The sequence below is a fragment of the Pomacea canaliculata genome, linkage group LG3, assembly GCF_003073045.1.
Source record: "Pomacea canaliculata isolate SZHN2017 linkage group LG3, ASM307304v1, whole genome shotgun sequence".
Taxonomy (NCBI): domain Eukaryota; kingdom Metazoa; phylum Mollusca; class Gastropoda; order Architaenioglossa; family Ampullariidae; genus Pomacea; species Pomacea canaliculata.
This window is the reverse complement of record NC_037592.1, coordinates 19,678,248-19,704,760: the sequence shown is the minus strand read 5'-3', so window position 1 is coordinate 19,704,760 and position 26,513 is coordinate 19,678,248. Positions and strand designations below refer to the sequence as shown.

Sequence of the window (26,513 nt, the reverse complement as noted above, 5' to 3'; positions counted from 1 at the left end):
ACCCTTCTTTCATGTCATCACGAAATGCAGATGTGTCTTGATCTCTGTGGCAGAGGCTCCGCCGAACCCCTGAGACCGACTCATGAACCCCTAGGGTTTGATTGAACTCCAGTTAAGAACCACTGCATTAGAGGAAAAAAGAGAACAGTGTCTTGAACCTTGAGTTAAAGTATAATTGATGCAAAGGAGTAACAATAGGTTTGTGCCTGGTGACTTTTTTATTAAAGTGTCGGTAATAAACGGCGAGAAGTAGACATAACAGGCTTTCGCTAGTGCTTTGCACCGTAATGTGAGCTCAGCCTGGTGGTCTTCCAGACATTAAATTTAGAAGTAAATTCTCTTTCTTTGATACTTACTCGGTGACCTGATTGTGATGTCTCTCCCTCCTTCCTGCTGCCTTAGCTTTCACACAGAGGGTTCTTTTTAGGGTATTCTGGGTGAGTACTTTAGGAGAGGTCACTGGCAAACTACTTCTTTTGAAGTGATTCTTTTCACAGTTCTACAGGTGGCATATTTTGGTAGCAGAGGTCATGCCATTCAGGTAAGTATCAAAGAAAGAGAAAAAAATTACCTTCTTTTATATTTTCAGTTAGAAAATGGCTTCACATTGGTGGACCCCTCAGCAAATAAAGGAAAAGGGGCAAAACAAGCAAAAAGTCTTTTGACCACTCAACATAAGCCCTAAATGATATAAGAAATTACACTTTGGTTTAATTATGTCATAATATTACATGCTTATTGAGAGAGAGTGAGATTCAAGAGTCACTAGCCTGTAGCTCTCTTAAATAAAAGCTAAATTGTACTTGTCTCTGTTAAACCACAAAAGCAAGCACAAAAAATAAAATTCCTGAGCAAATGTGTGATGCTCTTTTGCAGCACTAACCACTACAGTTACAAAGTCTTTCTTTGCCTAACCAAGAGAAATGTTTGTGTTCCACCTGTGCCTGGATGATCTACTAGGTACCAGCATATTCTCTATTCTTGGCTAAACCCAAAAGCACTGGTCTAGAAACGACTTAGCAAAAGGTGTTTCCCAATGGTACAACCCAATTTATCAAGTGTACATATCTGGATGCAGACACTGCTAGAGCATACAATAAGAATCTGTCCTCCAACTTTACTGAGATTGTGTTTTTGATATTAGACAATGGATGACCCACAAGTTAAAACTAAACGATGAAAACAAACACAGGCTTCAATTTTTTTCAAAGAGCCAGAGTTTACCCTTCACTGCCTGTCTCTGTTTGAGTCAATGCCAATGTTCCTTTAACACATAACTTAGGTCACATAATGTCTGCTGACATATCTCTTGATAAGCATGTTTTTCCCATCTATCGTGCTGCATGCTATGAGCTCAGAAAGATTAGCTCCATTGGTCATACTCTGTTCATCTCAACTACTAAAAGTCTCATCTGCTCATTTGTTCTGTCTAAAATAGACTATTGCAACTCTCTTCTTGCTGGCTGTCCACAGTACCTCACTGACAAGCTTCCGAAAGTCAGAACTCAGCTGCTCGTCTCATTTACCAGATTCATGAATCTGAACATGTTACTCCACTTCTTCACTCTCTTCATTGGCTACCAGTTAAAGCAAGAATAGGCTACAAGCTCTCAACTCAATGCTATGGATTCTTTGAAGGCTCCTCCTACCACTACTTTACTGAAATCTTTTATGTCCACACTCCTGTCCGAAACCTTCACTCCTCATCAGACTCCTATATTCTATCCATTCCTCCCACAAAAACAGTCACATATAGACAACGGACATTCGCCCTCTGTGCTGCTAAGCAGTGGAACTCTCTTCCACATTCCATTTGCCAAATGGACTCCAAGGCTACATCTATCCCTGAATTACTATTCTTAACTGCCTGGCAATACTGTCTGTCATGCTAATCATCATCCACCTTACACTTATAGCATCTACATCCCTTCATACCTTCATCTATTGCTTTACATTCTACTCTTGTACTTCATCTTTATGTTGTTCAGTGCGCCTATAGGTACCTCACTGTCCACTGTCTGTTATCTGTCATTTATTGGTCTGCGTAGAGAGTGATCATGATGTTGCACGTTATAAGTTTACATTATTATTATAACTGTGCTACTCTGATCTTTTCCAGTGCAGAAAGCAGCGATTTCAAGGGAAGAATGTGCAATTTGCTATATAATAATAAGCATGTCATTTATATAACACATAACCACGCTCATCAAGGAGCATAATCTCAGCGCTTGAGACAAGAATGAGCTATGGACAGCAGACAAAGGACAGAAGGAGAAACAACCATGCAGAAAAGTAATAAAAGATAAACATAGAGGATGCAAAGAGGGATCAGGTAATAAACAATAAAGATTGAGTTGTCTGCAGAGGAAGACAAGCAGGCAGACTAGTCAATAGACAAAAAAAGTGAAAGAATGGGTTAGAAAAGAGAGTAGCATTATGTGGATTGATATTTTGAGTAATGCTCGTGGAACACATGTTTTTAGTGCATGTTTAAAGGATTCGGTGGTGTGTAGGTGGTGGATATAAAAGTTTCACTGTTTGGGGTATCACAGTAACTGAAATTCCAGTGACTATGTGACTGTTCTGGTGACAGAGGGGGGGGGGGGGCATTGGTGTTTTACGCCGTGTCAGCAACTGAGGCTATATTACGGCAAGCAGCCAGCCCCGTAAACAGATGCCACGTGCAGAGAAAGAACAGCGTGCCCAAGACGAGAAATGAACTCTGGGCAGCCAACCTTCACTGTATTGGTGACAGGCGCTAACCGTTGCGCCACCGGTCCGCTGTGTTCTGGTGACAGAGACAGCTAGCATGCTTTTAATAGATAAAGAACAGAGTTGTCCGAGTGGGATGTAAGAGAGTTCAGAGAAATGGTCAGAGCAGGAGCATGCAAAAAATTCAAACACAGCACAGACAGCTTGTAACAAATATGAGAATGGACAGCTAGCCAGAAAATGAAGGAGAGGAGTGACATGATCCCGTTTCTGAGCTCTAAGCACACCAGATGTGCAGCGGAGCTCTGTACTTTCTGGAGTTTATAAAGAAGGCATGTGGGGCAGCCTGCAAGCAAAGGGATACAAAAATTGAGCCTACACAGAACAAATACACAGACAAAAGTGGTGGTAGTGCACCTAGATAGAATGTGGTGGATGTTGCTGATCAAGAAGGCTTGTGAGCACTGGGTCAAACTGGTAAGTTGGTGGTTTGGCTCTGAGAATAATTGGAAAATGACTGGTAGGTAAAGGAGACAAAACCAGATGGAAATCCTGCCCTTATGAACATACTGCATAGAATAGTAAATGGTAATGCTAGGAGATCAGCTAGGGATTTTTTTCTCTTGTTTTGATGTTTTATCTTTTATTAATCCCCATAAATGAAGTAATTTTTGGTGCATTTTTATACATCACTTTCAAGATTTTTTATAAAAATATGGAAAATTGTATGAATGAACATTCCTTCTCACTCATGCAAAATGTGTAGTTATCACCCACCCACCCACCCCTTTTTTTGTTGGGCTTAATGATTTCAGAAAGATCTGATCTGATATCACTTTTTAGAGACTGAGGGAAGACTGGCACTTGTAAGAAAAAAATCTCCTGACAACTCTCTTGGGTGATATTATTGAAGTGCAGATGGAACTGATGAATAGCTAAAAAGGGCAGACACAAAATTTGGACTGGGCTTTGAATGAAATGGAATTGAATAAAAAAAAATCAAAATGTGCAAAATGCAAAACAGTGATATGGTAGCAGAATGTGACCAACTGCAAGCAGATGAGGAATTGAACTAGTCATCACTTGACATAGGGTCCTTTCAAGGGTACACTAGGTAAATCCCTAAGGGAAGGTCATTGGCTAGAGTAGTAACATTGCTTACTTTTGAGTTCACTTTTAGTGAGGGAAGGCTCTATGGTTGACATATTTTGATTGTAGAGCAACTCTTACGGTCCTGTCATCAAGTAAAATTGAAGAAGAAATATCAGGAAATGATTTAGCAACAGAATCACCTTATCTAGATGCCAATGTTCCCAGAGAATGCCTTCGACTGTAGCAGAAAAGTTTTGGATGGGAACTCTTGTATCCATCATCTGCAGAATGAAAAAAAGACATTTTGTGAATAGTAAAGCTAATCAAGCCATAGATGTCACGGGGGAAAAACTAGTATACTCAGTAAAAACTTGTTCCTATAATATCTCTTGATTTCTTCTGTCATGTTTAATCCAGCAAAATTATGTTAATGTCAATATTCCATGCTTTAATGTATTTAAAGCATTTAAATTATTTGTTGGATTAAAAGAAGTGATATTTTTAGTAGTTTACATCTGTGGACACAGGTTGAGGAAATTGTATGACTGAATAACCCAATCAGGATATTTCATTTTTTATTGTTTTCCTAGAGCAACATTCTGTCAGCATTTAGCACAAACCAGAACCTGAAGATATGTAGGTGTATGGCATAGACAACAGAATTCTTTTACTGTAAGTATCTTTGATGAAGACACATAATAAGGACAACCCGAGATTTAAAGCCCTATATTATTATTAGATAAAAATCATGTATGATAAGTAAAAAAAAAAAATTTTTTAAATAGCAATCCATGTCAACTTGGTTAAATTTATGCAGTTCAGTTGGTCAAAATGAACATAAATAGCAAAGCATTGTTATTCAATAGGAACAATGAATAGGAAGCATAGCATTTGGATTTACTGATTCTTGGGGAAATGTAGTTGGTAATACAGCTCCTTAAGAGATACTTGACAGAGAAGTGTGGTGAAACCTTCTCTCGAAACCATTTCAGCACCAGTTGTGTGGAGAGAGCAGATTCAAGGGAAGAGACTGCTACAGGTAAACCTGGCTGGGAAGGTTATTCATTCCTCTTTAACTGTCGGCATTATCCATCAATCCATCTCAACAGGGATTAACATTAATGAGAACTTTTAACAATTTTCACCACCTCAAAAACACTAACAGCAATTCAAGCTAAGTGACATTATAAATACAGTGTCCTTCAGTAACACATTCCATGCTGCACACAATCCAAAGACCATACATCAAAAGCAGACAGGGCTATATGATAGCTTCAAGCCAGGCAGCAGTAGCTCTTTGCAAGAGTACACCTCTTACCAATGTAGACACTGCTAGCTCGTTGTGCTTTCGTAACCTTTGTTCTGTTACTTGTGTACAGGGAACTTTGGTTCAGAATGAAAAAAAATAAAGAAGATGCATGCGAGAGGGAGACAGTGTATGTGCATGTGTTCAACAACCCTCAAGTAACAGTGGAATGCACACATGCTTGCATATACATGTCCGAAATAAAACTTGAAAGCACATTCTCCAAAGTCAATTTGTAAATAAGGGCATGAGAATAAGTTTCAAATGAGATATTAGCAATGACTTTGCAAATAACTCTAATTAGTGAAGGTTTTTACACCTAGAACATAAGAACTTGTTTGCTACACATGACGAGACCTCCTTACACATAATGTCTTTATAAATGAAGTATTAGAAATTTAAAGTCGCTGTATTTCTTTTTCTCTATAGATACAACAAACATCTTGGCTGTGATATACTCCTTTCTGAATGTGACAGCAGTTTACAGGGCTGATTGTTAGTGGTGTTGTCTGGGTACTTTGGTTTCCTCCATCCTCTGTGTGTGTGTGTGCGCTGTTCATGTGCAAAGGTGTAGTTGATGCCTACCCTGAAAAGACACGTGCTCATGAATGTAAAGCTCTTTGAGCCCAGCATAATGTTGAGGATAAATTGCTATATAAATGTGTACTGTAAATGTAATAATGTCTGTTCTTTGGCTTCAAAGTAAAGTGCAAGCTTATATTTCAAAGTAACTTGACCAGAAGACTGCTAGTCTACACTTGCTGGAGAGACATATGAGTAATTTCTTTTTAAAAAATTCAAGACTATTTTCACTTCCTTCACAACTGTCCCCAGCTATGTTTTTGTATTAGCCCACCTCCTTCTACATGAGGTATTTACTTAGGGCTAACAGTCTAAGAAGGGTATCTTCTAAAGTTCTCTAAGTATTTAAATTTCCAATCATTATTTACTGACAATATCTTTCTCTGCATTTTTTAAGAAAAGAAAACAATCAAAACCCATTTACTTTGTCTCAGATAAAGGAAAAAAAGGTAAAGGCAAAGGGCCCCAAGATCTAGAGGCTGTAGTGGTAGTGAATGTGGTTCACCATGTCTAGGGCATGGCATGAGGAAGACAGAGCCCAACCACTGTTTTCTGCAGTCTTTACCTTCCCTGATAAATTGCTAAGAGCACGCTCCTTACAAGTGTGAGTATGCATTATACAAATCTTTCATTTATTATTATTACCCATTCCATCTCAAACCTACAGCTTCTTTTTTAATTCTTTAGATGAGAACGAGAAATGGAAAAAGTGGGCGAATGGCAAGAGATTTGTATGGGAGTGCATGGATGCATGTAGGAGTGAGCGCCTCATCATGGTTGATTTTCTTTGATCACTAACAGGCTCTACTAGTATAGATTGTGAAGATTAAGGCTGAGAAATGGTGTATATAGTGTATGTGTGACGTATGTGTGTGTGTATATATATATATAGTGTATATGTGTGGTGTGTGTATGTGTGTATGTATTGTGTATGTGTGTGGGTGCACAAGCTTATGCCCACATGTGTGTACAAATCAAATCAATCAAATCAGACTTTATTGTCTGTCGAGGAGACCCAAGACAGAAATTGTTCCTTTTGCTCACAAGGGCAGGCATACATACTCATACAGACATCTAACACACACAGTTAGGAGTAATACATTATTGTTTGTTCGAAACATTCAACATTGTGATGGCTGATAATGGATGCAGCACCCTCTTCTCATCAAACTGTGTTTGATTCCCGCTGAGTCCTTGTGCCTTTGTTTAGGATGGTGATGGCTGCTGGCACAAAGGACCTCTGGTACGCAGCTTTCCGTACACGTGGCACTTTATAGCGCCTGCCTGAGGGCAACAGCTGGAAGTTGGGATGGAGAGGGTGCGTTGGGTCTGAAATGATGTTATGTGCCATCTTTCTGACTGCATGAAGGTACAAATCAGAAAGTGGCAGCTGTGATTTACCAATAATTTTACTGGCCTGGTGGATGACTCTGGCCAGCCTTGCCTTGTCTTTGATGAGGAGGTGACCATACCAGGCAGCGATGTTAAATGAAAGATGCTCTCAGCAAGAGACCTGTACACATTCTCAATCACCCCAGAGCTGACGTCGAAGCTGCGGAGTCTCCTCAGAAGGTACAGCCGTTGCTGGGCCTTTTTGTACACTTGGTTCACGCGATCATTAAAGGAGAGCTTCCCGTCAATCACTGTACCAAGGTACCTGAACACAACAGCCCTCTCCACCTGCTGTCCCTTGATTTGTATTAGTGGGGAGAGAGGAGCTGTGCCATCTCTTCCTTCACATGATCCTCCAAAGGCCATCTCCACCGTCTTTTCAACGTTCAGCTCCAGAAAGCTGTGGTCAAACCACTCCTCCAGTTTCCCCACGCAGGCCAGGTACTGTGACAGGGACTGCTCGTCTTTCAGGCAGCTTACAAGGGCCATGTCATCTGCATATTTCACAAGTTTGAGAATAGCACTGTTAATAGTAATCTCATTGGTATAGACAGAGAACAGGATGGGGAAAAGCACACATCCCTGAGGGGTACCCGTGTTGAGGATCTGCTCATCTGATAGAATCATTCCATCCCCTGACAGATTTACTCCTTCAGAAGAGCTGCTGGACCCTACAGTACCTGTCGGTGGAACTCTGAGACCCACCCGCTGTGGTCGATCCTTCAGGAATGATCGGATCCATAGAACTAGGCCGGTGTTTACATCCAGGTCTAGTAGGCGCTTTACTAGAAGGTGTGGCTGGACTGTGTTGAAGGCGCTGGAGAAATCCATGAACATAGGTGCCAAAAGTATCCAAGTGTTGTAGGATAGCATTTAAAAGCGTGAGAGTTGCATCAGACACACCCCTCCATGGCTTGTAGGCAAACTGCAAAGGATCCAGGCGATCAGTCATGGTGGGGATTAACAATCTTCCCACAACCATCTCCAAACACTTGGCCACAACAGACGTGAGAGCCACAGGTCGAAAGTCTTTCAAGTCTGTAGCATGATAATCGTTTCACTATTATCAATAGTTCCTAAATCCGTGTATCTGCTTATTTGGAAAATTATTATTGTAAACAAAGAATGATCATAAGGTCAAATTATTTCGCTGAACTCCTGGTCTCATGTTTATCAATAAAGAAAAGTGACAACAAATGTATTAGCATATTATACATATATTGACCATTGTGTCATGCACCTCAGGCTGCTCATTTAATTCGTTCTATGAATAACTCGTATTTCAATACTAATTTCCCCATTTAAACTAATGGAAATCCAATTAATCTGTTTCACACACAAAAATGTCAATATAAAAATCAATTAACACAGCATTTCATGCAGAATTAAAGTAATTTTTCTAACAAAAGAACAATGAAAACTCATGGATTCTCGGAGTGGTAGATGAGCAAATGGCTTGATCTTGTAATCTCCACCTGCATTGCAGCAGAGCAAGAAGGTAAGCCTTTTCTTCATTGGCTTGTGGTCAGGTAAAGATTTTTCCTCTGCGTGATGTAGTTCCCGTCACTAGTAATGAGTTCTTGGAACTCGGGCACAAATTTCTCTGCACCAGCTGTAGCTTCCCCACATCACACTACACTGTTTATGCCAGATCTCTTTTTAAATTTCTCTTGCCTTAAATGTCTCCTCATCTTCAGATGACATGCCTGGTGTCTTCCTGACAAGGTCCACACACAGTGCCTTTGCATGCTTAACGCCTTCAGACACAGAATCACTTTTTAACTGCTTCTTGTTGATCCACACCAACAACAGCTTCTCAAAATCTTCTAGGAGTTGTGGATGTTGCTTGGTAATCATAGTAACTCCTATCGCCACATCAAGCTTCTAAATTTCCTTCTTCTTCTTCAGGATACTGCAGGTTGTTGATGACAAACGGCTGTACAACTTAGTGAGATTAGCCACACGCAGACCATGCTCATGTTTTCCTATGACCTTCTTCAGTTCTATGGAAATTGTATCCTTCCTTTTAGCAGCTCTGTCCTTAGTAACCATCTTCTTGGGCGGCATCATGGGTTACAAAATTTCTTCACTTAAGCCAAAAAAAAAACTCCACTAAAATGCCCAAATGAATGCAGAAATGCTTCTGCTACAAGCAATCAATGCACACTGAGAGCGGGATGTAGCAGCCAGATGGATGTGGCATAACCACAGCGTCGCTTGTAACCAGAGCAAATGCTCGAATGTTGAGGCAAATTTTCCGAGAAATTTTTTCTTGCAACCTGAAATGCTCTTATAGACACTCGTGACCTGAGGCATGACTGTAATCTAATTTGGGTATTCACAATACCATAAACTCTCAAGACTGCCATCATCAATCAACAGTATTATAAACTGCCAGATCGAAGACACACTATTACTTTGTACTTTTCATGTTTCCACATAAATGTTTGCCTGTAAAGTATTTGTATTTTTTGAGTGTTCTAATTGTACTCACTGGGTTCAGGACATAGCCATCACTCTTATCATCAATGAAAATGAGCCTGGTTCCACTCGGATCTGGAAAAATTCTGCGAATGCCAACCATGTGGCGATGTTCTGTGACATACTGCCAATCCTCGATGAAGAAAAAGTGGATGCTACCATGCTGAGCAAAAAAGAGTTTGAAAAAAAAGCAGTTGTTTCTGCATTCTTTCTTTATGTATAATTTGCTTCATGTGCATTTAAATTTTAATTACATGGCACAGTCTTTCACACGATTATTTTCAGTCTCCCTAAAACTTAACAGCACACAAAAAATATTTCATGCATCCTTGTGCATAACATGGTATGTTCAGTAAAACATGCATTGTTGGAATATCCTTTGTCAAGCAAAATCTGTCTCTACATGAGAGGTTCTGAGAAATTATCATTCTGAATTCAGTACACTACTAACAGAAGACATCTGACAGCATGGGAACTGCCATTTTGGGCTACATCATGTTTCCAAGCAACTTTCTTTAAAAAAACTTAAGAAACAAAGCATACTTTTACAACCTTTCCATTGCAACATTTAAAGGAAGAATGGATAATCATTTACAAAGAATATGTATGAATGTGGAAAATACCATTTTCAGTGGTAAAATTTCTTTCTTCAAGTACTCAGATGACATGACTACTTGGAGATCACCCTCTAGCTACCTCAAATCCAGCTGTCCAAACCTGTTCCGGTCGAATGACCACAGAACAGTCAGATATGAAAACAGTTTAGCCCCTCTCTCCACCTGTCACACTAGTGAGCCCTTAACTACAGTTTTTCGCCTGTGGAACCCACTGTTGGAAGGATGGAGGGAACCAGCTGTCATGTCATCTGGTAATTACTCGAAGAAAGAAATTTGACCATTAAAAATAAAAACTTCATACTGTACCAGATGACATGACTATATGGAGACTAACAGGTGGAGGGAGTGGTAACTCATTGTCAACAAGCCTAGTGATCAGCTAGATGAAACAACAAATTAACACATCCCAAATCCATCTGGGGCATGGGCTGTGAAGCCGCCTTAATTGTGTTAATGAAAGCTGCCTTTGGGATGGCTGAATAGGCCATCACACCTGCCTCATGCTGTGCTGACGAGCCACTGCCAATCCTTCAACCAGCATCAAAAAGGGTGCCATGTCCTGCAGGTAGAACCTGGGAAATGTCATAACACGCCTTCCTATGGCCTGAATGCTACTTTTTTTTTTTTTTTTTGTCGTTCGCCTCTTTCACACTTGGAGACCAGCTCTTGATATGAAATCGGTGGTCTTCTGCAGAGACTCCACCGGCCCGTACAGCTTGTTGTGCAGGGTCTCCGACTGTGGCCACGTCTCTTTCCTCAGGGTACGGAGATTCCTACAGTCCTGTAGGATGTGTTCTACAGTCTGGTCTGCCTCTCCACAAGAGCATCTCGGGGATGGCACTAGGTGCAACTTCCTGTGTAGGTGGTGAAGCAGCCTGTTGTGCCCAGTCCTGAGGCGGAAGATAGCGACCTGGTCCGGTCTGGACAGCTGATGGTAACTGTCCAGTGGTTGCTGTGGCCTGTACAGAGACTTAATGATGGTTTTCATCTCTGACATGTTGACTGCATTGTCTTCTTGCTCGTCCTCTGCACCCAACTTAGCCATCCTGTCAGCTTCCTCATTCCCATCTATCCCGCAGTGTGATGGGATCCACTGCAGAGCCGTTCTGAGGCACTTGATGTTTAGCAGCGCGGCTTCCAGGTCTGGCAGTTTGTTATTGTTGACTGCCTGCAGCACCGACAGAGCATCGGTCAGGAAGACGACCTGGCTGTCATGGTCTGCTCTGCTGCAGATGATGTTTGCTGCGTGGACCAGGGCTTCTACTTCTGCTCTATAGTTTGTACAGTGGAGGCCAGTTGGTATTGCTGCTTGAATGCTACTTTCAGGCCTTCCCTTCTTGCTAGTTAAACTAGTGGTACATGCACTACTTCATGTGCTCTAGCAGCACAAGAGAAGAAGCTGTGAACACTGTTACATAAACAACCTTAATGAGTACTTAGAACCAGGCCTGACCAATTGTATGAAACTCTGAACTTGAGCTGGAAGGCTATCACCATGAAACAACAGGTATTCTACGTTACTAGAACGAGCCCTAGAATGGCTCCAGGTTGCTAAGCTGAAGGTGGTTGAAAACCAGCGCCATTCCAAGAAGTGGAGAGAATGTGATCCACAGTGTGAGGCAATGAATGAACAGCAATGCAGAATATCATTATAGGTCTCCACAAACAAAAAAGAGTATCAATAGTCTCTAACACTAACACCTTTGCCTGGGAAATAATGCAAGCTCCAGTCCATTACCAAATGAACACCTCTCAAAAACCCTCCCCTAGTATTCCTTATGGGAAGCAAAACCCTCCATGACGTCCCTGATAAGACCTAGGCAGGAAGGTTCAGAATCTCTGGTGCTGGATAAAAAGTTTATTCAGCAGCTATTTCAAATAGGTCTGGATGGCTGGTAGCTTCTACAGTGCTACTATTGACAAGCCTGCTCACTCTGAGCTCCAAGGCTGACACCCGATAAGTAAACCACTATGTGAAGCCTAACACTGGCTCCCCTGATCTACATCAGAGGGGCTGCTGATGAAAGGCATATACCCCAGGTCCCTCCTAAGGCTATCTTCTGCCCCACTGATCAGAGACTAGTGACACTATGTCGAAGCTTGTGGTCCCAATGCATGTCCAACAGAGCCACCACAGGACGTCCAGAATTAGAGATCACTTTAAGTAAATAATCTGTCCCTTCCCGCTCAAGGCATCTGCAAAGCGGAATGTGCAAAGGAAACGGCACAAAGGCCACATCCCCCCTATGGGGTACAGCTTGTGGACATACATAGGTCACTGCTGTGGAGGTCACTGATCTCACAGTGTTCCCCTACCAGCATACTACCAAACCTGTAATGCTCTCCACACTTCCAGATGTTTTCGAAGTTAATGTGCTAATACTTTTCCCCAGACCACTCACCCTGCTGTACCCAGAACCAGGGAGCAGATACCAGAGACCAGAGTCTCTAAACAGACTTATCTGGGTCCCACAAACAAGGGAACTCCAGCCTGGGATCCTGCAGGGAACACCCTTGGCTAACCATCTGATGACATACCAGGCCGAAAGGTGACTCAGCATTCTTTGAACCTGGTGTCCGGTCGTCCTACTATTGTTGCCAGTCTCCAGCAAGTCATTAAGATCATCGGAGAGTGGCACATCTGTCCCAATAGCAAAATCTCTGCTGTTGCATTGCAGAGGCCTGAAAACAGAACAGGCTGATCACTGACTTGATAGGTATCCAGTGCGCCCTATTAGGAGACTTGATGATCTGTTGGGAATCTCAACTCAGTTGGATGAATTCTACTATGGAACAAGATCTGACCTGTCTGAGTGAATGAACCACTCCAACTCTGTCAGACAGGTCAAAAGGACAATCAGGTCGGACTTCACCCTCGGTCTCGACCTTGTATAAGGAAAGGTCCAGATAAGCAAAGACTGCAGCCTGAACCTCCATACAGCTCAGGCAAATAACCGCTTCCATGATCCAGGTAAACACCCAAGATGTCAGCAACAGTTATCAGGTCGGACTTCACCCTCTGACTGTCTTGACTGTGTACAAGTAAAGGTCCAAATAAGCAGAGACTGCAGTCTAAGCCTCAATCCAACTAAGGTGAATAACCGCTTCCATGATCAGGCCCAGTACAACCAGCCTCAACAACTCTGACAAACCCTGCCTTCGAGTGTCAATGCCAAAGGTGAGTCTCAAGCAGTGCTAAGGTGACTGTCATCACTATGCTGGCTGCAAATCTGCTACTGCAACCGCTCACTGGCCTAGCAGTTTCCAAGAGACACAAGGCGGGCCGCGAAGTGTTGAGCCTGCTGAGATCTAATGAGTCTCCATCGCCCTCCTGGCTTAGTGACCAGGAAGAAGTAGAAGAAGGCTGTCTGCTCCCTTCTTCAATAGCATACTTTTTGAGCAGTAATGCCATTTTGCTTCGCAGAGACACCATTCCTGGCACAGGTGTTCCCCTGGTGATTGTGTGAAAGGAGGTCTATCTATGAAAGACAGTCTCAATCCTTTGCTGATCACTGCATAGACCCAAGGATCTGAGGTCCAAAAAGTCTTCCACTGGGACCCGTAGTTCCGCAGTGTCATCCCGACTTGAATGATGATGATGATGATGATGATGATGTAGTTTTGTAGCGCGCTAGTATCCGCATCACAAAGATGCGCTCAATGCGCGGTGATCCCAGCAGCCACCAAACTGCAGGTCAAATGAAAACTTCAAAAAAGTTTAAACAAGTGAGTCTTAAGATTTCTCTTGAAAGATCCAATACTATCAGACTCCTTGGTCGAGAGGGGAAGCGAGTTCCACAAAAGCGGGGCTACATTGGAGAAGGATCTGAAACCCACAGTCTTCTTATTAGCATTCCCTGACTGAACACTCGGTCGTTCAAATCTGAAGTGTGCTGCTGAACGAAGGTTCCGCTGGGGTTGGTAACAGCGAATGAGTTCTTGCAGATAGACAGGCACAAGGTCGTGAAGACAGCCATAGGTTAAGGTTAACAATTTGTGCTCAATTCGCTTCTCCACAGGAAGCCAATGTAGGTCACGAAGTACAGGAGTAATATGGTCAGTTGTTTTCTTTCCTGCAACTATCCTCGCAGCCGTATTCTGCACTCGCTGTAGCCTCAACAACTCGCTCTTTGAAATCCCCCAGAGGCAGCTGTTGGCATAGTCTAATGTAGAACCGATGAGGGACACAGCAACTGCATTTGCAGTCTTCTTATTAAGACTGGGTCGGAGTCGTCCAAGAGTGCGGATATGGAAATAACACGCCTTGACTACAGAACTGACATGATCAGACATAGTTAGAAGATTGTCGACATAGAGTCCAAGGTTCCGTACGGAGCTGGAGAGGGGGATTCTAGCTTGACCCACTTGGATGGAGTCGAGAGAGACTTTACTAAGGCTAAGCTTGGAACCACATAGCATCGCCTCCGTCTTCTCATCATTAAGCTTGAGTTTATTCCTCAGCATCCATGACTTGACCTCTAAGCAACAATCTTCTACAGCACAAACTGCCTCACGCACCGACTCACTGTCAGTACTAAATGAAAAATAGAGTTCAGTGTCATCTGCAAACATCTTACGGTTCACATTATGCTTCTCAATGAGAGGACCAAGCTGAGATGTGTAAATAGAAAATAGAACCGGGCCCAAAACAGAGCCCTGCGGGACACCGCACAGCAATGGAACTGTCACGGAAGAAGCTTGATTGACCATCACCCTTTGTGTGCGATCACTGAGGTAGGAATGGAACCACTGCAAGGCGGAACCACCAATGCCCACCTCCATCTGGAGACGAGTCAGAAGAGTGGTGTGATCAATGACATCAATGAATGTGGGAGTGTCAGGATGTCTTAGAGGAGGCAAAGCTGGTAGAAGGATGTCTAGTCCAATTTGGTTGGACTTCTTCCCATTGTCCCTTGTGGGACTATAAGACGAGGCCTGACGGTCCTCCAGGTTTGCAGGCAGAGTTGGACAACAGGCCAGTCTCACTGACAAGTGTAGGTGTCCATCCAGGCTCATCGATGAGGTTGGTCAGCTCTTCAGGCTTGTAGATGGGGCCGGGAATCTCAGAAGTTCGAAGATGAAGGTTGTGCTATAAGACCAGGCTAGCCGTCAAGGCTGGGCCGCTCACCTGACCTGCAGGCGGCCCTCTAGGCTGTCTGATATACTGGGGATCATACCAGCCTTAAAAACAAGGTAGTGATGCTGAATAGGCTTGCAGATCAGGCCAGACCATCCCAAAAGGCCCACCAGCAAGACCAGGTGTCCTCTTGTGCTCGCAGACGAGGCTGGGCATTAAACCAGGCTCCATGAGGCTGGGGGAGAGCCACGCTGCTGATGCCAGGAAACTGTTTCAACTGGTAAATTACTTACCAGGCAACGTAGGGGAAAGCATCACCCAGTCACAGTGGGGAAACCAACTTCCCTTGAGAAACTGAGCTGACCAGACTTTAATCAATGAGGTTGTGGGTCCTCTGCTCACACTCCGCCTCCTGGCCTGGTGAGGATAGGCTCCAAACCTGCCAGATGGTTGGTTGTGTTTTATGCCATGCCACCAACCAAGGTTATATCACAGTGACATAAAGTAAACTTATTTTTAAAAGTTTAGGGGGCTCCTAAGAGCAGTAAAAATGCTGCAAGGGAAGCGAGATGGCGTGTTGTTCCACAAAGAAGACTGAGGAGCCTTCTGCAAGTTGGGCTGAAGAAGCCTGTTGCGGTTGGCAGGATGGAATTGCTGCCGTATGTATCTACAGGGTCACTTTAGAACTAGAACTTTAGAACCATCTGTGAAGATGGAACAGAAAACAGGATAGTCAGAGATAAGTTCCTGAAAGCACTGAACAAAGAAAAGGTCACTGATGTCACCTTTTCTGAAGGCTATGAGATCAAGGCAAATCTCTGGAACAGTAAGTGTCCAAGGAGTAGCTGGTAGTAGAGGGAGAGGCTCTACCTGCTGAATATCTACTCCGGCCGCTTGTAGTTGAGGTGCAACATGGAGAGATAATGGTTTTTGATCCTTGGTATGGTAGGAGTAGCATAAAGGGAAGCACATTGTGGTTCAAAGACAGCATGGTAAGCAGGGTTTCCATGATGAGCTTTTAAATGACAGACAGGATAGCATGAGTTTCACACGTCCGAAAGAAAGTGGGGGCTCACCAGCTTCTGCATATAAACTTTGTACAGGAGTGGTGTGGAAGGCATCCAAACAGATGCAGAGCCCTTAGTGGTGAATGGGATCGAGAATTTTGAGGTAGGACTCTTGAGCAGAGCCACAGATGATGGATCCGTAGTCTATCTTGGCGCAGACTAGTACACGATACAGCTGATAAGACCAACTGCTCAGAGAATGTCCAAGGCTTTCTGACAAGAAAAGCATTGAGATTTGATATGAGGAAGAACAGGTAGTTTACGGTCAAAGATGACCCCAAGGAATTTTACTTCCTGGACCACTTTGAGTAACATGCCATTAACAGAAAAAATGGGTTTGGAAACTTGTCTTGCAGTTTACAAAAGTGGATGCATACTGACTTTGTAGGAGAAAATTTGAAGCCATTTTCTGTCACCCACCTTTGTACAGCATTTACGCACAGTTGAAGTCGGTGTTCGAGGCACAGTATGGACTGACCTCCAATGCAGAGAGCAAAGTCATTTACATATAACAAGGCCTCCAAAAGAGTTGGAGAAAGAATTCTCTCTTCAGGGGCGTCCATTTCCTGTTCCTGAGGATCAGACAGGATAGATCCTACTCGTTCCTGAAAGAGGTGATGTGAAAGAAAATGTTTGATGAAGAGTGGCATTAGATCCCAGCAGCCAAGGGTGTGAAGGTCCAACAGAATACCTTGCTTCCAGGTATTGTTGTACGCATTCTCCAAATCCACCTGTTTTCATGTCCTACTGTTCTGTGGTCAATCGATCAGAACAGGTTTGGACAGTTTGATTTGAGGTAGCTAGATGGTGATCTCCACATAGTCATGTCATCTGGTGCAGTATGAAGAAAAAAGTCCTTTTCCTCAGAACCGTGGAAGTTCCAGCATAACAGATGAGGTCAAAACCTCCATGCTATTGTCAAAGAAAATTGTTCAGTAAAACAACAGAACTTACTTGAGTTCCAAAAATAAGAAACTCTGGAGTCAGGAAATGGCAGGTTATCTTCACACTGTGCTGTTCAGGATCTGGAAACAGTTGTGATTCCCGATCTTCTCTCACTGTCCCCTCACCTTCAATCTGATACATTACAAGCGGATGTTAATCTAGCTGCTTGCCAGCACTATATAAATAATTTTTTTTTTTCTTTATCCAGATTCAACCACTTCTCATGATCAAAATGAGATATCATTTGAGTGACCCAGATACAGACATATACACTCTCTCTCCAAACACCTACTGTCTGATTTTCTGCTACATCATTATGGTTTTGTATAAACATTCTAAATTTCAGTTATAAAAATGGCAGCCATAATATTTGATCTGAAACATTAAATATTACGCTGAGTTGAGTATATTGCATATTATGGATGCATATGAGGTATCATGATTGGCATCTCAAATAGTTAGCATGCCCAATCAGAAGATCCAGATTAAGGTAGGCAGAAATAATACAAACATATTCTGCAAATTTCCATGCCTGAAATGCAGCTGTATACTTAGTATCTAATTTTAAAACTATCCATCTTTATCTTAATCAGCTAGTTCTGCAAAGCCTCACTCCTGCATGTGAATAACTATGGGCATCTAATTCATGCTTACAATAAGCATTTAAACAATGCCCAGTGGTTGGAATGATGTATCTGATTCTTTGGAAGATCTTATTTTTCTCCTGATCATTTGGGAAAACATGAAGTTATTCTGTCAGAATTCTCTTCGGTGCATTCTGTAACTGCACATGGAATGTACCACATGTTTATGATTTGTATATTTTCTGCACACTAGATGCTGTGCTCGGTTATTTTTAGAAGCAGACAACTAACAGGCCTATAATACAAAACTTTATTTATCCCAAAGGGCAATTAGATGCAGCTCTATATGGAAGCACAACAACAAAACAATACAACAACACATTTATATATATATTATAGACTCTCATACAGTCATGGTTCAGGCTTACATATGATATATATTCATTTGCACAAACTAGGACATAAAAGCTGCATGGCTAAAACGACAGACAGAATCGGCCCTCTGATGGAAGTTGATGAAACTCTCAACAGAACATGCCTTTCAGAAGTGTCTGCCTGTCTGAAGGTCACTCTGGGCTGTGCCAATAACTTTGGAGAAGATGTATACAATAAGATTCAAGGTCACTCTGGGCTGTGCTTGAGTATCCCAGCAAAGTCTTCTGTCGAAGTGCCCAGATATTTAAAATGCATTGACAGTTTCCATAGGTGAAGAAATCTGAACTTTCTGTTTGAGTTATTAATAAGTGAAATGAATCTACTGGGTGTAATAGGTCTCACCTCATGGGGATGTTTTTAAGGGTCTAAAGAGTGTAAAGCATTTTTACTAAGGCTAGGATAAGATCGGTGAAAAAAATGATATTTTCTAAAATCTGAATCAATACCCTCTCCACCCCAGCCCCCATTCTAAAGACACAAGCTGAAAAAACTTATCATGAACAATAAGTCAAAATATTCATGGATACATCATAATGTCCCATCTCTCATAACGAGTATAACCTATAAACATATCAATGTCAGACGTTTTTTATGTTTTGGAAATTGATGTCATGCATTTACTGCATGAGAAGACACACTTTTGCAAGCATGGAAAGATTGGATAATAGTGCTATTGGTTGCAAAATGTGCTAGTGGCTAAATACAGTGCCTTCAGGTTTATCATTTAAAGTATCACTGAAACAGTAAAAGGTTAATAGAAAAGTATGGGTTCCGCAACTGGAGTTGGACTGGGAGCTCTAAGCTAGCACCCTTGTCCACCACCTTTTACTTGAAAGCTGCCACTTACACTTACCCTACTAATACAACCATGCAGCCAGATCTTCCACCCTGTTCCTGAGTAAGTAAACTGTGGTTTCCAGCTTTATCCCATCTGCTGTGGCATTTTTTCTGTCCTTATTAACAAAATTGAGGTGGCTATGCGATTGCTCCTTCCAACAAGTTGCTGTGTGTTGCTCTCAATCTCTCATCATCATAGCTGAGATGACTATATGGCTCTCACCTAACACGGAGCTGCTGTGTGCGGCTCTCACTCTCCTATCATCACAGCTGAGGCAACTTTGTTGTTCCCAGCAGCTATGTGCAGCTTTTACTCTCTACATGGACAATTACAGGTAGCGCTCATATGCTAGCATGACTTCATGTTAACTACAGTGAATAAGTCTCTTAGTTACAGATGGACTGAACATAAGAAAGAACATTAGTGGTGGAGATTTACTCCTGTTCTTAAGGTCACATTTTCTCAGCCAGCACAACACTTCCTATCCCTCCTCTCTTTAGTTTACTTTTTGGATGGTCGGCCAGGTCTCCAGGTAAGAGTTCAGCAGGAAAGATTGGTGTCAACGTGGAGGGTATCCAAAGATGGGAAGAGTGCAAGAAGGTACTCATGAATGTGATCTACATTCATTTCAGGGAGATGCACACAATCCATGTTGATGACAGCTATGCTTTCTGCTTGTGATAGAAAAAGGACATGATCCAGTAACAAGATGGAATGAACTTCTTGCTCTTAAGGTCATCACCATCACGTAGCCATTTTCAGGGATTAAAAAACTGTCAGCAAAGACTATATAAGACCACCCAGTTTGGGGAAATCCGTAAACATGAAATCAGAGTTCAGTCCCTTTCCTCCTCCATGCTGTTTTCAGTCATGCTCAAGGTTAAGAGAAAGTTTGCTAATTCTTTATTTATATCTTCTTTGCTTCCGGAATATTACAAGACACCAACAGTTTATATCCGCAAAATGGATGCAGTTTTTAATTATGCAATTATAGGTCTGTTATAGAGCAGAAACTGTGAGTTCATATATTGAGATAGTTTCAAGCTTGACTTAATAGGAAAATCTGCCAAAGTGCTTTTTGTTGGGGACTAACATCTGTGTAGCAAACAATCTAGTCAACTTAATGTCCCAACAGAAAGCAAAACTTAGTGTGGAATGCTGTTTCTACCCTCTTTGATGTTTCTAATCCACTATCTCCAGTTACCATAAAACGAAAACTAAAGGACAGACCCAGCACTAAAATCCCACTAAAAAAAACCCCAAACAAACTGCGTAGACAAGCTGATGCTTATTCAGGTACAGTTTTAAAGCTATAAATTTCAGTGACATATATATATATAAGCTCATCACAGCCCATGTGACTTTTGCTTTCATTCTGACCAAAGTTTCTTCCAATAATGTTATATTACTTCTGTCTCTATTTTTTACTTTCTTGGTGTTTTATATATTTGTTCACTTTATTTTTTCTTCTTTTGTTTTTTGTGCGCAATGAGCATTCTTCTGAATGGATACCTGCGCATTACAAATCGACATCATCATCATTTATTTGATACACCTTTTGTTGTGCAATTTTTTCAGTAAGTTGATTATTGAAATAGGCAGGGAAATGTGTAAATGATATCAAAGCAATTGGTCATGTGTTGAAAAGATAGACAAAGGACTATAAAGATAGTCAATTTTTACAGAATGACTATATCACGGAATCTACAATTTGCCAGAACATTTAAAAATACGTGCATGTAGACAAAGTCCAAACTCAACTGATCTTATTGTTGACTGACACTATTGAAGATAATGCTTTGGTATGTAAAAATAGCATGTGTGAGACCAGAACACAGATTGTTTCACTCTTTTGTAAATTAAAACTGCATTATTTCCTGAAAATAAGTTCAGACATTTTTACAGAAGTGGCCAAAGAGAAATTAAAAAACCATAAATTCTGCTCAAATGTAGGATATTTTTATGTTATCAACTGAAATGTGGCTCAGAAATAGTGATGATGAGAGTCTCTGTGGTGATCTGAGCCCAGTTAACTACAGTATACGGTCATCCCCCCGCTCCGTGCTAGAGGCCCATGCTCCTGCTGTGTGTACCCAAGTTCATCTCAACAAACACGTGCCATGGTACTCCAACATTCATGTTGAGCTGAAGAGCTAAGACAAAGCGCTGATGAGCTGAGAGGTTGTAGTGTAGGTCTGGGTTGGCTGTCCATAAACAGATGCTAAATGCTGCCAAGCCTCAAGTCATCCACTTTGTTTATTCGGCCAAAACTGAATTCCTCCATGCTCACATCTGTACTTGTTCGTCAAGTAGGAGCCTGTTTAGGACATGCAACCTCCTGTTGGGCAGCACAAACAGGTCACAACAGTCCACAGTCATTGCACCTGCTTTACTGCCTGAGGCCTTCAGTGAGTTTTTTTGACCACAAGATTCTAGACAGCCAGGCTAAACTTGAACAACTGCTTGTGCACCCTTCATCTCTTGCTAACTATGTTGATGATTGGCAAGGCCAAAGTGCTTCTTTGTTTCCTTTCAGCCGATCTTGGAACGTGAGCTTAGGACCATCATACTCCAGTCAAAACCCACACCTTGTACACTGGACCCAGTTCCACCACATTACTGGTAGATTGTCTCAACATCCTATTCCCTGCACTCGCAGAAATAGTAAATGATAGCCTGTCCTCTGGCATCTTCCCACCTACCTTCAAAACAGCCTTAGTGAAACTGCTGTTAAAAAACCCTACTTTTGACACCAACATGCTAAACAATTACCACCCAGTCTCAAACTTGCCATTTCTTTCCAAAATCCTTGAGAAAGTAGTTCTCAAGAAACTTTGATATTAACTCTGAAAATTTGATTTATCCATCACAGTCTGCTTATCTCCCTTTTTGTAGCACTGAGACTTAAGGTGATGAATGACATTTTGTCTGCTCTGGATAGAGCTGGCATCTCATTTTTCACCATGTTAGACCTGTTTGCTGCTTGTGATACTATAGATCACACTACTCTCATTCATAGACTCAGTACTCTCTATGGCATCACAGGCTCCCCACTAAACTGGTTTCAGTCATATCTCTCAGACAGGACTCAGTTATAGTGGATGGTTGTGTGTCTCCGGTTCCCAGTCACTTAATCCCCAGACACTTAATCCCCAGACACTTCATCCCCGACACTTCATCCCCTAGACTTTTAATCCCCAGACACTTCATCCCCAGACACTTAATCCCTAAACTAAATCCTTAACTATAAAAATTATGAAGTCAGCGAAAAATTTAATTGAAATTCAAATTCAAATCATGCTATTAACTTCAACGTCATTTGAACATCTACAACATTAGTTAAAGTTCATATAAGCTAGTAAATTTAATGTTCTTCAACAATATGATATGAAAATTGTTCTTGAGTGTCGGGGATGAAGTGTCGGGGATGAAGTGTCTGGAGATGAAGTGTCTGGGGATTAAAAGTCTCGGGGATGAAGTGTCGGGGATGAAGTGTCTGGGGATTAAGTGACCGGACACCTGTGTCTCCACCAGTCTCTTTTTACTCTGGAGTCCCCCAAGGTTCTGTACTTGGTCCCATCCTCTTTATCATGTACACGAAGCCACTTTCTACTCTAATTCAATCTCACTCCACATCTGATCAATCTTATGCTGATGACACTCAGCTGTTCTCCTTCTCAGGCACACACAGCTATCCAGAGCATCCAAGATTGTATTTCTGATATTAGACAATGGATGACCCACAATAAGTTAAAACTAAAGGACGAAAAAACAGAAGCTTTAATATTTTTTTCAAAGAGGAAAGCCAGAGTTTACCCTTCACTGCCTGTCTCTGTTCAGGTAGGCGATGCCAATATTTCTTTTGTTACTTCAACACGTAACTTAGGTTACATAATGTCTGCTAACAAGTCTCTTGATGAGCTTGTTTTTCACATCTGTCATAGTGCATACTATGAACTCCAGAAGATCAGATCCATTGGTCATACTCTGTCCATCTCAACCACCAAAATTATCATCTGCTCATATGTTCTGTCTAAAGTAGACTATTGCAACTCTTTTCTTGCTGGCTGTCCACAGTACCTCATTGACAATCTTCAGAAAGTCCAGAACTCTGCTCACCTCATTTTCCAGACTTGCAAATCTGAACATGCTACTCCATTTCTTCACTCTCTTCATTGGCTACCAGTTAAAGCTAGAATAAAGTACAAGCTATGCTATGTGAGTATTGCAGTTAACAAATCTAAATATATTAAGCTCACAACAAATGTTAAAAAAAAAACCCAAAAAAGCACAAAACTAGAATTTTAAAGTGTGTTTAAATTCATTTCCTTAAGTAAACTTAAGTAAACCAGGAAAAAAAATTGTGTAGAAAAGTATCAAACAACAAATGTACATATTCAAACAATGACACAAATTGCATGCTCACAAGGAACAGTGTGAGCTATGAAGGCCGCTTGTACTAAATGTGTGACTTGAACATGGACAAGCCGAGGGAGAAAAACCACTTGCCAGAATAATTGTTTAATGAAGGAAATCGCCTGAGAGAATGCTCTTTATAATATATCATCTTTGATGTCAGTCACACTCAAGGATGCACTCAGCAAGCAGATCAGCCATGAAGATAGAATTCACCTATCTTCAAAGGGATGGCATCAAGAACAAAAAATGTCCCGCTAGATCTCGATAAAGATAGATTCAGGTGGCAATTATTAAGACAAAGCTCTTTTAATTGCCACTCCAAACCACCTCTTTGACCTCTTCTCCTGAGTTAGAATGATAATAATGATCGCAGGCCACTGATACATCTACAGATGCAGAAGATACAGTAGTGGATGCACCAATAACAAAAGAACAGTCCAAATCAAACACAGCAGTGGTCATCTTGCAAACAGTTTACGGAAAACAAAAATACAGGAAAAGAGCAGAATACCAGATATTACATAACTAGGGAGTGGCCATCTTTTTTACCCCCATTTTCTTACATACTTGTGAGTATATCAGTGACTTTTTTAAAATGAAGGACACATGTTCAATTCGGACCTCAAATAGAGATGTCAAGTTGTGTAACTAATTTATAGACAATCATGCCTAGTTTGATCCATTTAATTCTTTTGCAAGAACGTGATGTGATTCTGACAGATTTTTGCCCTGGGAGAGCATAGATTTGGCATTCTGTGTGTGTAATTATTTACATAAATTACTGTACATACAACCAGAGCCAAGGTGTTCCCTTGCTGACATAGTTTTGCTATGTGCTTTGTACATAGCCATGAAACTAAGGGCTTTGTATAGTATACATGTAGTGTTTTGTTGTCTATGGCCCAGCAACAATATACATATCTGGACAGCCTTTAGGGAATTGTTTTGTGCTTTTGGGAAAAGAAGTGTGTGACTGTGCGCATATTGTATGTACACCATCACACAATAACACTTTACATGGCAATTTTACTAATATTCATTTTAGGCAGATTTTTAAAATGTTAAAAAAAAAAATAACAAAATTTTTCTATCATAATTTTAAGCATCAATGACAACAGCCTAAAAAAATTATCTCCTGTGAAAAGTAATACATAAAGGATAAAAACTAAATATGAGCTTCTGAGTAGTCTTCCTTACCATATGTAACAGGACTTTGTTGTCAAAGCTGACAGCTGCATAGTCTGCATTCAGACTTATAAATTGAACTGTGCCCAGATACTCTCTGTTTTCCTTAAGTCTTTCTGGACCTGTTGATAATATTTAATATAAATATGCAGTTCTACACCTTAAGCTAACATAATGTAACATAAGTAGACTGAATCAAACCTTTGACATGGTTATAAAACTACAAAGATTCTCTGGAGTACCTTTCATGCACTATTTTAATAAATCATGAAAAAGTTAGGTGCACCTAATGGACTTTCCAGAAATACTTCTCTACACAGAATTTTCTATTCATGGCTTTAAAGTCTATATATTAGTTTGCACTGGTTAAGGCAAACTGTTTTATTCATGAAGGTGAAGCTTAAGATTTGTTAAGTTACATCTGATTATGATTTAATTGGGTTTTTTTGTGTATAAAAATTATTTCTGTGATTTTGGTAGGTTTAAAAGGTAGATTAATGCATATCGAAGTCAAGTAGGCTATGCTACATACCTAATGTGAGAAAAAATTATTGCATCATGTGGAAATACAACAACGCAAAGATGAGAAAAGACAGAGGATATTATGTGAATGCATACTCATCTCTGTGTGTACATGTTTATTTCAATCTCTCCTACAACTGTAATGACCAAACAGAAATACTTTATGCAATCGTCTTTAAAGATCCTTACTTCCACTCCCCAGAAAGTAAAACCATGCTCTGTTGTTCATGCCAACAGCTAGGTGATAGGGGCCAACACCTAAAAATGCTGGCTCCACCTCAATGGCAACTGTTACAGGTCCTTCCTGCACAGAGGATTATTTATACCTTTCAAATGTATGCATGTACATACACTAAAAATTCTTTTGGATATGTGTGTGCATATTCAACACAAATCCAGGACACTGTAGACCTATATGGTTTTGTATATTAATACCATCTGCACTGATAATACATAGAAGTCATACTTTATCTGCTACCACAAACTTAGGAAGTACTCACCCCAGCCACACCATCCTCAACTGTGACCTCCAGCAAGGATGTTAGATGGGCAATACGTGTTTGTGAGACAGAGGCTAGCATGGGCAGCTGTGCCAGGTAGACATGTAAAGCACCCTGAGGAGTGGAAACAGCCAAAAGCTGCCCATCATCTGACCACTGAATTCGATCCAGCTTGCGTTCATCCTCCAATACAATGATGGCATACATCTCTTTAAGGTCAGAAAGGTCATGAATTTTGATGCTGAAATCAACAAGCAGTAACAAAGGATGGGCTTTGGGATCAGTGTCAACATGCAATACACAAGATCTGATTCTGATGTCAGTTTGCTTCTTTATCACTTTATAAATAATTTAGAAGTTTCCTGCCATCAGTGGTTTATAACCATATTGCTTCTAATAGACCTCCATCTCATTTAAGACTAATGATTAACTTTCATTACAAAACTGGGAAATTTATTTTGAGGCTTGTTCATGATTACTACCTTTTCTTTTTTATATTCTTACCAGGAAATGACTCTTAGCTACCTGTAGCACTTTTAACATTAGGCAAACTGAGAATCTGCCTAGGGTGCAAGCACTGAGGGGTGCACAGAAATGTTTTGCATTTTTTCAAGTAACAAATGATATTTGGGAAACATAATATTCTTAAAGTATCACACTTGCAGGAAAGCTTTCCACTGCTTATATGCAAGTTTCTCAGTACTACTGGAAAGCATCTAGCACCAACTGTGGATATCACACCATATTATCTTAAGGTTC

General features: G+C 41.1%; 1 protein-coding gene across 2 annotated transcripts in view; it reads right to left on the bottom strand.

Annotated features, from left to right (window-relative positions):
* The window catches only part of LOC112560835 (WD repeat-containing protein 19-like), a gene marked incomplete at its 5' end in the record, with an annotated part of 91,437 nt that overhangs the window by 53,137 nt on the left and 11,787 nt on the right, over window positions 1–26,513 (bottom strand). For both annotated transcript variants that reach the window (XM_025232905.1, XM_025232906.1), the window contains 6 exon segments: window positions 4,005–4,085; window positions 9,579–9,728; window positions 17,281–17,403; window positions 24,745–24,854; window positions 25,444–25,558; window positions 25,755–25,995. In XM_025232905.1, the coding sequence (XP_025088690.1) occupies window positions 4,005–4,085; window positions 9,579–9,728; window positions 17,281–17,403; window positions 24,745–24,854; window positions 25,444–25,558; window positions 25,755–25,995 (820 nt within the window).